The sequence below is a fragment of the Aedes aegypti genome, chromosome 1 (genome assembly GCF_002204515.2).
Source record: "Aedes aegypti strain LVP_AGWG chromosome 1, AaegL5.0 Primary Assembly, whole genome shotgun sequence".
NCBI lineage: Eukaryota > Metazoa > Arthropoda > Insecta > Diptera > Culicidae > Aedes > Aedes aegypti.
The window spans coordinates 135,919,292-135,933,934 of record NC_035107.1 but is presented as its reverse complement, the minus strand read 5'-3'; the positions used below and the strand labels follow the sequence as shown (position 1 = coordinate 135,933,934).

The following is a 14,643-nucleotide window of genomic DNA, read 5'->3' as shown; positions in this document are numbered from 1 at the left end:
TGAGTGGGGACGTAATCCCAACAAGAAGAAGAAGAAATGTAAGAAGAAGAAGAAGAAGAAGAAGAAGAAGAAGAAAAAGAAGAAGAGAGGTTAAAGAGAAGGAAAAGAAGATGAAGAAGAAAATCTTTTTCGGGTTTCGGAGAAATGTGATAGAATTTCATTAATTGTTTAAGTATGCACTCTGGCGCTACCAGTCATTTGAAGTTTTGTTCATAACATCATTCAGTTTTATCAGAAATTTATCACTTATTATGCACCATTAAACATTGGGTACAAGGGTTTCCATACGAAGGTCCCTGTAAAACGCTCTGTGGAATCGCTTACTGTAGCTTTTCCTCTGCGTTTTCAGCATCACATCATTACCCACCGAGTTTTGGGTAGCGAAATTCGGCACATCGGAGACTATGTTGGTGATGACGATGCAAACCGGGACGATGTCGAGGGATACCGTACCGTGTGGCCCCAGTCTGATCTGAATCTTCGTTGGACTCGGTTGCCCAACCGAATAGTATGCAGGGAAAATCCCGTGAAAACACGCGTGAAAAACCGATTGTGATATCGAGTGAGCGTGAAAATTCAAACGAGTTTTCACCCGCGGCGTTCTAATCTTCTTTATTTTTGCTTTCTCGCCTGTCGAGACGCGGTGGTGTGCTGTTACTCAAATTGGATGGAAATGAACCATCTGTTGATCGTTGACCGCAGGCAGCAACTATGAGTATAAGCGGAAGACGTGAGCAGAGCGATGAAAATTAATAGCAAAATTAATATGCCATAGAGAAGCAGATTATTCGAAGCAATCAGTGAGCTGTCCAGGGAAATTTATGGCGGCAAAATGTGATATAGTGCTGTACCTTGAGGAAAATTTATTGAGTTAAACTAAGTGATAAACACCAATATCGGAGAGATGGCGAATTCTCCGGAAAATGGCACGGTCAACAATGATCTCATGGAGCATTTCAAGAAGATTGATGTGAAAATCGTCGATCAAGAACAAGAAGCATTTACGGTTAGGTTTGTTAAGTTCTGGAAAAGGCTGGAAATTAAAACTGCATTATCACACGTCGGTTTGCTGTTATCGTTGGCGATATACTGTGGTGTAGGAGGAGTGGTAAGTTTAATTAGCATTGTTGCATTTTTTTTTATTGTTTGAAATGCAGTTTTATGCTTGCACAGCTTTTTTTTAAGAATCCGAGAAGGTTCTTGGTCCTTGGTATTATGTAGACTTACTGATCAATATCTAGAGTAATACCCTAAAACTACTTAATACAAATTACTGGGAGAATTCCTAGATTGACTTGTTTAATTAAAACTGTGATTTGTTATGCTAAACAGTCCCTCAGGGTGTGCTTGGTGCTATTATGGGCAATGAAAGTGTAATACCAAACCGATTGAAGTTTTAGAAAATTTCAAGAAATTGAGATCAATCTAATTTTGATGTTTTAGATCAATTTGAAACGGCTACTTAACTATTTATATGAGTTTGAATAAGGTTGATTGATTTGCTTTAAAGATATACTGTTTTTAGTAAGCCATTCCCTTTTTACTGCAAATGTCCGAAAAATTATAGTTTTGAATACCGTTTTATCTCAAAGTCCGATTATGACTCATATTTGTAACATTTGCCTTAATAGCGATTCTTCTACAAAACTATTGGAATTACTTCACTAGATGATCAATCCTTCTATGTTTCAAGTACACTACATTTAAAAAGTTGTGGAAATAACAGTTTTTATCTTTGAAATTGTTAGTTTTCGGAATATGAGTCATGTTCGGAATTTGAGACAACTGTATAACGAACCAAAAGAGGTATTTTTAGATTTTTGATTTGATATAGATTGTGAAAAGACTTTTGCACTAAAAAATATGAAATGCTTTACAAACTTGAGATAAACCCAAATTTGAAAAAAAATATGATGATGATGCCGTTATTTTAATTAATATCAACTCTGGTGATATTGCTGGTTCAGTCAGCCAAGCTTGACGAGCCTTATACATTTTTTGAAGGACTCATACAAAAAACGTGACAAGGAGGGGGAGGAGGTCGAAAAAGCCGAAATTTAGCGTGACATAATTGGTGTACCACCCTAATGTGTTTGAATCAATAGTTAGATACGCGCAATTTAGTCAGGGGTGGGTGTTAAAAAAGATTATTACCCTCCTCGCCTGAACTAATTTTCTCAATGGTCAATCTTTACGGTATCGCGAGGTAAGTGAAACGAAATCTTAAAGTCTTCACCCGTATCAAGTGCCATCAGTCTTGTTTAATTTTGTTTAACGCCACATTGCGTTCTGCCAATGCAAAAAACGGCACTTGTTCGCATAGTTCTTTCATGAATTTAAAATTCCATTCCGCTGAAACGAATCTTAATATGCCAATAAGCTCCGAAATGAGGGCAGCCAAATGAGAAAACAAGGCAGACTGGTTAAATTTTCTCCTCGCTTTTTCGCAGCTCTTTAAGAGCGTTTTTTGGGGGAAGATGTACCCAAAACGCAACAAATTCTCCGCAAAATATTTTTGCTGAAGTGATAGGGTAAAGTTGGGCAAGAGTTTCTTTTTAAGATTTCTAGCTGAATTTAAAACAAATGTTATAGGTATCATGGTTGTTCGACTTTCATTAAAAAAATCATAGAAATCGATTGAGATTAGCAAAAGTTATATCTGTTTGTTGTTTTTAGACATAAAAATAGTAATTTTTGGTCAAACTTCTTGGATTCCACTTTTGGCCCATAGTGGGGCAAAAGTTTGACCCACATATTATCTCGGGGAAAAATATCAAATCGCGTAAAATCCACATATCCCTTTTAATTTTAGCGAAGTATGCCTGACAGTGCTAAAAAGTTACAAAAATTTCACGTTTTTACTAAATTTAAAAAAATCCAATTTTGGATATATCCGGGTTGATGAGAATTGCAAAAGAATAACAAAACTTATCATTAAAATAGAATGTTTGAATAGCAAATTTTTTTCTTTGTTTGTTTGAAATAAGAGATAAATTAACAAAAATAATAACTAAGTTTATATGGCATAAAAACTAAATGATATCATATTTTGCCATTTTAATAGCAAAATAGCAAAAATATAGGCAACCGTAAATAACAAAATATGTTATTATTTAGATATTGATAACAAAATAATAACTAAATAATAATTATAAGCTATTCACGAGTAGATCAAAATAATGGTAATTTTAGTTCTTTGACTTTAATATCTAAATTTAGCATGATTGAAAAATAAACTTTTTGTTTTCCAGCAAAAAATATTTGCTTTTTAAATCTTCAATGAATATCATCATCATATCATTTAATATTTTTGCACAAATAACAAATTTTACCATGATAGTATATTTTGTTATTGATTAGGCATTACATGACTTTCAAGTATAACATACCAATGACAAATTTAGCTATGATTGTATGTTTTGCTATTGATGAGATATTTATGTCATATATTTATAACATAATAATGATTAAACTAGATATAATTGCAAAATTTGTTCTTATTCAACTATTGTTTTGTCATTCACCTCTACCCGGGTATTGCAATCAACCCTGTTTTGGACAATTTTTAATGAAAATTTAGTATGTATTAATCTGCAAACATAAGTTCACGCCTGTTGTAAAGTATGCCTGTCATAAAAGTATTAATATTTTGTGTTTCAGCCAGCGAACTTTTGCCCATTAGGCTACCAAGAAAAACCAGGTTACGTATACTCTTCTTATTATTCTTCATTTTCCTGACGTTACGTCCCTACCGGAACCGAGCCTGATTCTCAGCATTATTAGTTTTAAATACAGGTTATTGAATAGGGACTTTCGTTTATAATGCAATTTTCGATAACATAATTAATTCTTCGGCATATCTTTGAATTCAGGAATAATGATTAAAAAAAATCAATAAATGAAAACCGTTCAAAAACATTGATTGAAATAATCAAAGTTTTTTACTACCATATGTATTGTTGTTCATTTAATGAAGTTTATAGAATGCGCTTTGTGGTCTTGTAGTAATATCTGTAGTTTTAACATAGAACGTTGCCAAAAGTGCATTAATTTAGAATGGAAATCTTAAGTTTCTTAAGCTGTTTTTGGTTGATTTTTCGTAAACTGTAAAATAGCGAAATAGGGAACCATTATGTCCATAACTGGTACACCTACCCTATATCCTTTCTCTATATCAGGGTTTCTCAACCGGTGGTCCGCGGACCCCTAGCGGCCGTGACGACTTCTCTCCACGAAGCCACTGTAAATGTGTCCTTTTTCTTGATTGATAAATAAATTCAAGGAATTTTTACTTCTTTTGTTTTGCATAGAATATTAGTAGTGGCGTTCAGATTATTTATATTTCAAATATTTAAAAATAGACTTCAATTTTTATGTACACAATGACTGATCAATACTTGCACTGTTTTTCTGCCAATAAGTGATTACAATTCCAATTTTACCTCACTGACTTTGCATCCTTTTTTCAAATGTAACAACAAACCTAATCTCGTTCATAGAGGTATCCATAGGAAATTCGTGATATAATTTTGGCCTTATCCAATGATAATGCAGGTATTTCCAATTCAAATTCAAATTCCAAGCTAAAACCATTTTTCTAAATTTCTTTTTTATCGATCTATTGAGGAATTTGAATAAATTCTAAATTCTTCTTTGTTTCTGAACAATAATACCAATTTTCTAGAATTTATTTGCATAATTTTAGTGAGATTTTTGACTTATATCTCTGTAGTGATCTTATGAAGAGTTCTTCAAAAAATCTTGATCTGACAAGACTCTCGAAGAACTCCTGGTGAAATTTTAACGAAGTCCTGCAATGGCTTTCAGTTAGCTTCTTAAAAGCTTATTGCAAGTTCATGAAATTACTCCAAGCAGCTTGCATGGAGGACATCTAACCTTTCTTCGGGACATTCCTTGATGAACATTTTGAAGATTATAATGGAAAGCTTGACCCGAAGAAATGTTTCAAATCTAGTGAAAATCTTTTGGATTTCGAACAGTCATCATTACAGTACCTGATTTGCTGTTGATTTTGGAAAAATCCTTCTCAGAAGTTTATTATTGGACTCTTGTTTCATAAACTCTTGGTAAGATTCTTAGTAAGTTTAGTGGACTCCAGATGATTTGATCAGAAGTATGATTTGATCAGAAGTATACACGTATGAGCATTTGAAGAGTTCTCTACATCTTTCTTAAATAGGTGATCACTTCATCACACCTCAGCTTTTGCAAGGACGTAGCCAGTTGATAGGCCAATCTTGTGTGAGAGTCATGGGTCAGCTTCAAATCACTGACTCCGTTACTTAAGGAAATGAAGGGGACAACTTTCATACATCAGTATAAAAATGATCCACTTGCAAATGTATGCGAATTAGTTAGTTACAATGCTATTTTAATGATTTCCAGACATGAATCAACTCTCGAGTGTCCCTGCCAAGGGAATCTGTTGGTTCATAATGAGATATTTGGAAGGCTTCCATAAACATTCAATTCGAGACTATCGATTTTAGGGGTCCGCGGGATGTTTGTAGAACTTCAAAGGGGGTCGTAGTGGCAAAAAAGTTGAGAACCACTGCTCTATATGATGCCACTAATTTTGCTGTGTGCTCCAAGGGATGTATGATACATATCACGTGAAGAAATACCCAATATTTATCAAAAAATGGGCAATTTCGCAAACTGTTTAGCTAACTGGCGTTTCGTAAATAATTTGTAATGTTCTCCATGTACGACATAAGCGATCCAGACTTTTCCAGACAAATTTTCAAAATCTTCCAGATTTTTGAAAAATTGACTTGGCATCCCTGCTACTGGGTGTTCAGTGTTGTCCGTTGCCTAGTGTTCAGTCTGTGCAGCCTTTGGCTGAAGACGGTGTAAATTGTCTTTTTTAAGTTTTATAGAAAACTAGCGATCAGAGACATAAAATTGGAATTCTAACGATGGCGGCCTGGTTTCAGCAAGTATTGCTCCCCTCCTCCCTCTTTACTCCCAGGTGGTCTCTGACACAAAAGAAATTTAATATTTGTATCAGCTTAAGGGAAATGTTGGATAAACTTTTTCTGTAAAAATCAAGTAAACTTCAAGAATAAGTTACTATGCCTGGATTACACATTTATGTCTTAGTCCTACTATTGAGGGATTCCACGGAGGCATGCAAGTCGATTCTGATCGACCATTTCAAAAATATCTGAAACTTTGCACAGTTTTTCAGTTTCATCTAAATCGTCATTTTCCGATATCAAATCTTCAAGTTGAGTCACGACTAACTTTTCAAAAGGGTGTATGTGAAAATGGTTCAAAAATATTCAAAAAGCTGCACAGCAAAAACGGTTCGTTCGATTGTTAGACAACTAAAGAAACAAAGTTAGACAACTAAATAAAGATTCCAAAAAAAAATATACACAGTAAAAAAAAATTTGTTTTGCATTAAAAAACATAATTTTTGTCACAAAAACTCGAATATCTCAAAACCCTATCGGAATACCAACGTAATTTTTTGAGGGAAAACGGTCCATTATATTAGCTATCTACCATAAAAATTTGGTGATGGTAAGCCAATAAACAAAAAAGTTATGACATTTCAAATATTTCACAAATTTGACACTTAGTGAAAATTTAAGAAATCTAATATTGAAGACAAAAGCTACAAAAAAAAGTTTTCTATACAGGTATACGACTAGTTTACCTGCAAAAAGTTTACCTCGTAGAGAACAAGGCGGGTCTATACACAGGTGATCTAGTATACGTAAAGCAGGTCGGTTTTCTCGGCGCTGGTTTTCTCCACAAAGTTAAAATCTGATTACTCAGTATCTGTAAATTTGATTACTCAGTATCTGTAAATTTGTATCTAAATTTGACTCAGTATCTGTAAATTTGTTGATTGCCAAAATGATTAACTTTTTACGCGTTGATAAGGATAAAGAAATCAGAAACATATATTTCATGTCTGATGGAGCAGCATCGCAGTACAAAAACCGTAAGAATTTTTCGAGCCTATGTCAATTTAAATCAAAGTACGGAATTGATGCAGAATGGCATTTCTTTGCTACGTCACATGGCAAAGGTCCTTGTGATGCTATTGGAGGAACCATAAAGCGCATGGCCACAAGAGCAAGTTTAGCCAAAGAACGTGAGCATCCAATTAAAACTGCAAAAGAACTATTTGATTGGGCGAATCGCAGAAAAGAAGAAGATTTAACAAAATTATCATTTTGTTTTACTACTACTGAAGAGTACGAATTAACGGCATCAGAGCTCAGCGAGCAATATAATAACGCGAAAACGATCCAAGGAACCCAAAAATTTCACTGTTTCATTCCATTGTCAGAAAATAGAATTAAAGCAAAACTATACTCGAACTGTACTGATAATGATGCAAAAGTGTTCGATATTGTAAAAAAATTGAATAACAATAAATAAATAAATAAGTATTAATAAAATGTTTTCATGATCTCATAACGCATACCCAAATCCAAAACTTTTAAAGTTTATATATAACATTTAGAAACTCATCGATCATACTCTAAAAAAAATATCCTGGTAAAAAAAAAAAATATTTTCGTGTAATCTGTTAATTCATTTTAATTTATACATATATACATATACATATAATATTTATACATATACATAATATTTATACATATAATATACATAATACTAATGAATACATGAAAACGACTTGTTTAATTCACGCAAGGCCCTTAACAATAAAATCAGCAACAAACTGCGGTTCCCGTATCAATTTACACCGAAAAAAAAAAATTGTTTCTACTAAATGTGAAAATTGTGACATGTTTGAAATGTCATAACTTCTTTGTTTATTGGTTTACCATCACCAAATTTTTATGGTAGATAGCTAATATAATGGACCGTTTTCCCTCAAAAAATTACGTTGGTATTCCGATAGGGTTTTGAGATATTTGAGTTTTTGTGTCAAAAATTATGTTTTTTAATGCAAAAACATTTTTTTTTACTGTGTGTATTTTTTTTGGAATCTTTATTTAGTTGTCTAACTTTGTTTCTTTAGTTGTCTAACAATCGAACGAACCGTTTTTGCTGTGCAGCTTTTTGAATATTTTTGAACCATTTTAACATACACCCATACATGAAAAGTTAGTCGTGACTCAACTTGAAGATTTGATATCGGAAAATGACGATTTAGATGGAACTGGAAAACTGTGCAAAGTTTCAGCTCAATAGAAAAAAATGAATTAAAAAATTTACCAAATTTTGGTGCTGTTGCTTGGAATCACTCTATTGTTCTATTCTACACATATAACGTCTTCTCGGGGCCAGATTTACAAATTTGAGGGTCCGGAAGCCACAGTTTTGTAAGGGCCTCTTTTCCCAGGACAAACAAGGAATTTCGTGTTACAACACTTTCATGAAGAAAAGATGATAGTGATAATTTAGTCGATTTGCCAGATTTCAGCTTTTATTGTTACAATTTGCTAGATTTCAGCTTCTATTGTTATCAACAAGTCATATAAATAATTAAGTTTTTGCTAAACTTTCGCTACCATGAGCTAGTAGTTGCCATTGTGTTCCAGTAGTGGATCATCTAACAGAAGTAGTTCTTTAAATTAATATGGGAAAATGATGAAAAGTCCCTGCGATGATCTTTTAGAGGTTGAAATCTTTCGACTAATTTCGTCATTATGTTATGATTTTTGTTTTTGTTTAGGTACCGTTAAGTCACTAGTCACCGTGCGGCCTCCATTCACCGTGCACATGTACAAATTCCTACAGAATATTCATACAATTTTCACAAATTATTCTTTTGTCAGCAAAATAAGATAAAACTGATGAAATGAAGTAGTTTTTGTCACAAAGCATTTTGAAAAACCTAGTTTATGTAGTCAAAATCATGTGAATTTTGTTTGGTAATGAGATTTTGCAACACTCTTAGTAAAAGCGCCAAAAATTCAGATTTGCCCTTTTAACGATAGAGTATGAAATTTTTCAAAATTTCAACAAGTTTTCACTGTGGACACTATTAGTAAGATGTATTTCATCGTATGAGCAATGAGATTTTATGCAAATTAGATTTTTTTTTATCTGTTTCAATCGAAACCCAAATGCACGGTGAATGGATCCTTTTCAATATATATGGTTCCTATTACCGTACATTAGTGTTAAAGGCATGAAAATATTCGGTAATATTAGATTTATTGTTATGTCGTCATTAAACTGCTTCATATTTAGTTTTTGAGTGAATATGGAATGGTTTGAACAATACAGTCAAACCCCCTACAACGATTTTAATAAAAAAATAATTATTAAGCTAATTTTTAAACTTTTTATGGTTTTTATAGTAAATAATAAAGATTTTAACACTCATAAACATGAGTGAGCATACTACTAGCAACATATTTGCTCCATCAATAACGTTTCTTCAAGACACAAAATTAAATCATGACGAAAACTATACGCACGGTGAATGGTGCACTAGTGTGCACGGTAAATGGTGACATAGAACGGTACGAGGCGACCTTAACATGACATTTTCAAACATAATTTTTGAGTAATTTTTTGTTATGCATCACTAGTTTTAGATTTTTCCCTGAGTTATTATATAATTGCACGCAACGTAGTGGTATTCTGGTACGCTTCAAATTATTTGGAAAAGTTATATAATTTTTTGAAGTGAAAATTTTTCTTAAATGCACGGTGAATGGTAGCTTGACGGTAATTCTCTTTTGGCACCAGCAACCTAGGATGTTTTCTTTTCAGAAACAATAAGCTACTCTCTAGGTTACCATTACGGCGATATCATGAATATGCGAGATATGTATTTAATCAAAAGTTATGTATCGAAGAAATCGATAAAGCGTTGTTATTTGCTGATGATTGATAATGCTATGTTTAAAATGTAAAACGTATCTAACTGTATGATCCACATAGTTTTTGTGTCTTCATTTTGTTCTCAATTTCGTATGGTCAGCTGTGAAATTCATAAAAAAATCGAATATTTTATTTCAGTGTTTCGTTTTGAGTTTGAAAGTGAGTGAATATTTTTAAGCTTACTGAATAACCTTGATTCTTTCAAATCTTTCTATATGATTTACAATAGTTGATACCACCCTAGTAAAAGCGGCATTGCGTCTTCTAAAGCATAACTAAAAATGTTGCATAATTTGAAACTAGCAAGCAGTATTTGTAAAAGATCTATTTAGTAATGTTTTCAATAAAAAATTTCAATATCATATACAGCCCAGATTCCGCTTGAGCTTGAGCTTGATTGGCCGCCCGTGGTAGCTACTTCAGTATCGCCAGATCAGCTGAACTTACACAAGGAACCAACCAGATGACTGCTTGGGATTAACAGACACCTTCAGTGTATAAGTGCTGGTGATCTTATATTTTTAGGCAACAGTGGCGCCTATCACGTCAGAATGTAGACCAATGAGGGAAAGGGGAAGGAGTGGATGATACATTCACCTGGCTCCCACGGTAGAACCTATATACCACTGCGTCTACACCAGTTCATGCGTGAAGGGTGGTTACCAGACTGCCTATGTATCAGACGTGAGGATAGGCGTGTTATAATGATGAAAGAATGGAAACGTAGGGAAAACGGTTTATTTCTGTCCGACTCGGGTTCTAGCAAATGCTATGAACTGTGATAGATTAAGTGTGATATATTAAAAGTGGTAGATAGAAGCAAGTGAGACAAAGTATGAGGAAAGGGACGGGCCTGGGATTGAACCCACGACCTTCTGCTTATGAAGCAGAAACAGTTGCCATTAGACCACCAAACCCCGTCTATATACAGCCCAGATTCCGCTGTCACGAAACATCAAATGCAGCCATTCGTAAAGTAAAAAGTAAGTAAAAAGAATTGTATTCAAAATAAACTGATATTAAAAACCTCAGTCGGCAGGAGCAGTTTTTCCAAAGATGCTGATAAATTTCAACACAATATTAGTTATTTATAATATCTGCTACGTTTGCTGGCATGAAACACTCAAAAAGCAAAGCTATTTATGCTTCGGTTTGATGCAAACGCAATATTGTTTTGCTGAGATCTTCATTGTAAGGGTTTGAACGGCCTGTGCATAATTGATGTAAACATAGAATGGAATAAGAAAAAATGATGAAATACATGTGAATTATGAAAAGTTTACGTCGTAATCTCACCGGGGAAGTTTTAAGGATAGAAGTACCCATAACGCACAAATGAAAACTTATTATTTAGGTATATGCGTTTCATGGAAAATGCAAACTTTGTATATGTGTGTTGTGTAACGGAAGTCGAGAAAAAACTTTCAGGTATCCAAAGTTATTTATCATTTCGGTGATTTTTTCTCAATCATTCCAAGTTTTCCAAACAAAGAGCGTGGTAGACGCCACAGATTTTTTCCGCATCGCAAAGTACTAACTACATTCAACTCTCCATAACTCCATAACCATAAAATTAGGGATGTACTGAGCTTAGAACACAAATTCAGTGCAACTGCGTTCCAAGGGACCATCGAGATATGAAAACCAACTTTTACTATGGTGTATAGCTCGATATCGAGCTTTGTAGAGTTAACTGTACATAGTTTATAATAAAGAGATTTTTGAAGATTTATGATCAGGGTTGTAGTTACCCATTTATAATCAGCTTTACGGTACTCCCGGTTGGATTGTGTTTTTCAAAATATACATTTTGGACCATCTACCCCGATGACTGAGTTTCATTACAACAACGAACCTGTTAGTTCTCTCATCTTCTGAAATTCGTTTTTATATTGCTATGTTCTTACCTGTACTTACCACACAGAAAGGGACTTTTTTCGGTACGGTGAAATCCTCAGCAGGAGGCTTCGATATAAAATTCATTATTTGATGCATTGAGATATGATCAATTTTAGAATGTAACATTTTCGATGTATGTAAGTATAAACGAATAATGGTAGGTATTGCTTCCTGCTACACAAATCCCAAACACCCATTTACGGTTGAAGTCTATTACCGGTCGTTCGGTTTCCTTCCTGTTCGGAAGCTTCTGATGGTACTTTCCGGAATCATCAGTGCGTTTGGTGTGTTTTCCTTGCGCATCCAAAGCCATCGAGTCTGTATTCTATTCTTGACCGCATTGTGAAGCAAATAAAGTAAACTATCCGGTCACACATGATTGTTGTTGGCCTTCCCACGCTGCTGGGAAGAGAGGCCGGGTGGGGTATAGTGACGAATGATGGTACCTACTCGTTCGTTGGCATATCTGTGAGGTAAATCATCCTCGTGTTCTGTATGGATTACTTTCACAATGGTGGCGCCTTGTATTTGCGGCGGCGGCGACGGCGGCTTCAAGTGGCGCAGCAAAAAACAGACTGTCCTAATATTCTACGTAAACCAAAGTGAAATGTTACATTTCGTTCACAAAGAAATCTGGTTAGCGTGACAATGGCTGTCCGTACCACATTTAAAAAGAAAAACTTTACCCATTAGTACGATACGAACCAGCTTTTAGTGTAGATTAAAAAGTCACGAGCACTGCATTTCTGTAATGTGTGAATGTGTTTTGCTACTGTCTTCAGATGCCTTAAAATATTTATACTTTCTTATTATAAAGCTTCACTTAACTTCTGTTTAATTATAACAAAGGAAAGGATTTTTTGTTACGGGAAAGTGTAAATGAAAAAGTAGCTGCCAGCAACCGAATAACGGGATGAAAAACAAATTAATTAGGTTTGAAAAGGTACACAATGCACGAATGCTCAAATTGGTAAAAAATCTTGAGTGGTGTGTTAAACTGTGTTTTTATCGGCATGGTGTCTACGGATGAAAATTGTCAAAATATATGGGGCGTCGCCACAGTATTTCGATCGGCCGAAATCGTGAACTTAATTCTGTAGCACCTTTAAACATGATTTTTTCGGGATGGTGTCCTCGGACGAAAAATTTCTAAAATTATAGCGCATATATTGACGGTAAATGTTAGTTCGCAACTTTTCCACGGGCGGCGCTGCGAAACTATTTTTTTTTGAAATGACGATCTTTAAATATAATGTCTTCGGCAAAGTTGTAGATAATTCAAATACAAACAACTTTGCCAAAGACACCTAGTGTGTATTCAGCCGCATTTCCAAAATACGGGAGTATTTTATGAACGACCCCCTAAAACTAGTTTTTATCGTATATTTTGAAAATGCGAAGTTTCCGGTAGCAACAATGTTCTACAAAATTGTGTGAACAGTCAAAATGAATCATTCTCTAGAAGACACTAGGTTTCTAAAGATCCAGAAAAAGCAATTACAACCATTTTAGTGCAAAAATCAGTCATTTTTGGGGTCCGTGTATTTATTCGGGTGGCGGGTGGTGGCAGATGAAACCTAGTAGGATTCATAATACATCATTAGTAGTTGTAAATGTCGAAAGTGTTATTAGTATCCACGAGTATCCCTTTTACTTAGAGGACGTTTCATCAATGACTCTTATTACCCTGTAGTACTTAGTTATATGATGGGTAGATGGCTATGTGACTCCAAACTTCTGCTTTTTCTTCTTCTTGATACATTCTTCATGTTTATACACACACTCAATAGGTTCCAAATACTTTTATGAAGAAAGTTCTCAATGAGTCTTTACAAAATGACTCGCCATACAACTATTTTACGCTTACAGTTTTAGCTATTTTTCGTGCATAGACACTATAGCAAGTGCAAGCTATGCAAATTTGGTAAAATATTTTGTTGAGAAAAGACTAAATCATTGAATCACTATTGTGTGAATCAAATCAGTGTTTAAATGTTAACGCAATTCTTATGGTTGCAACACTCATTTACAAAATGATCCGATATTGAGGCTCTTGCCTAATTTTTGGATTTGGATACATCACTTAATTTGCTACTCACCGCATCGTGCTTGCACGTGTCATAGTGTAACTCAAGTAAACACTAGCCTGCTAATTCATCTTTTTAGTCTTATAGTGTTATTATTCGACCAATTAAGCATTTCAACTGTATAATGCTAGCACGCAGAGCGGATTAAAGTGCTATTTGGTTACTTAGAATGTACGAAAAATCGCAAAAATCTCAAGTAAAAAATAGTTGTAGGGCGAGCCATTTCGTGAAGCGTCATTTCTCGAGATTAAGTATTTTCTTCAAAAATGTATTTGGAACCTATTGGTTGTGCGTAACGATAAAGAATGTGTCAAAAAGAAGAAAAAGAAGAAGTATGGAGCCACATAGCCCTCTACCCATCATATAACTAAGTACTACAGGGTAATAAGACTCATTGATGAAACTTTCTCTAAGTAAAAGGGATACTCGTGGATACTAATAACACTTTCGACATTTACAACTACTAATGATGTATTATGAATCCTACTAGGTTTCATCTGCCACCACCCGCCACCCGAATAAATACACGGACCCCAAAAATGACTGATTTTTGCACTAAAATGGTTGTAACTGCTTTTCCTTGATCTTTAGAAACCTAGTGTCTTCTAGAAAATGATTCATTTTGATTGTTTACACAATTTTGTTGAACATTGTTGCTACCGGAAACTTCGCATTTTCAAAATATACGATAAAAACTAGTTTTAGGGGGTTGTTCATAAAATACTTCCGTATTTTGGAAATGCGGCTGAATACACACTAGGTGTCTTTGGCAAAGTTGTTTGTATTTGAATTATCTACAACTTTGCCGAAGACA

At 34.4% G+C, this 14,643-nt stretch overlaps 1 protein-coding gene across 1 annotated transcript in view; it reads left to right on the top strand.

The window, feature by feature from the left end:
- The first annotated feature begins 215 nt into the window (after positions 1-215).
- LOC5564046 (TWiK family of potassium channels protein 7) overlaps positions 216-14,643 on the top strand; it is a 61,894-nt gene continuing 47,466 nt past the window's right edge. The window contains exon 1 of the mRNA XM_021848293.1: positions 216-1,108. Coding sequence (XP_021703985.1) covers positions 905-1,108 — 204 coding nt within the window. The 5' untranslated portion in view covers positions 216-904. The remainder of the gene's footprint in view (positions 1,109-14,643) is intronic.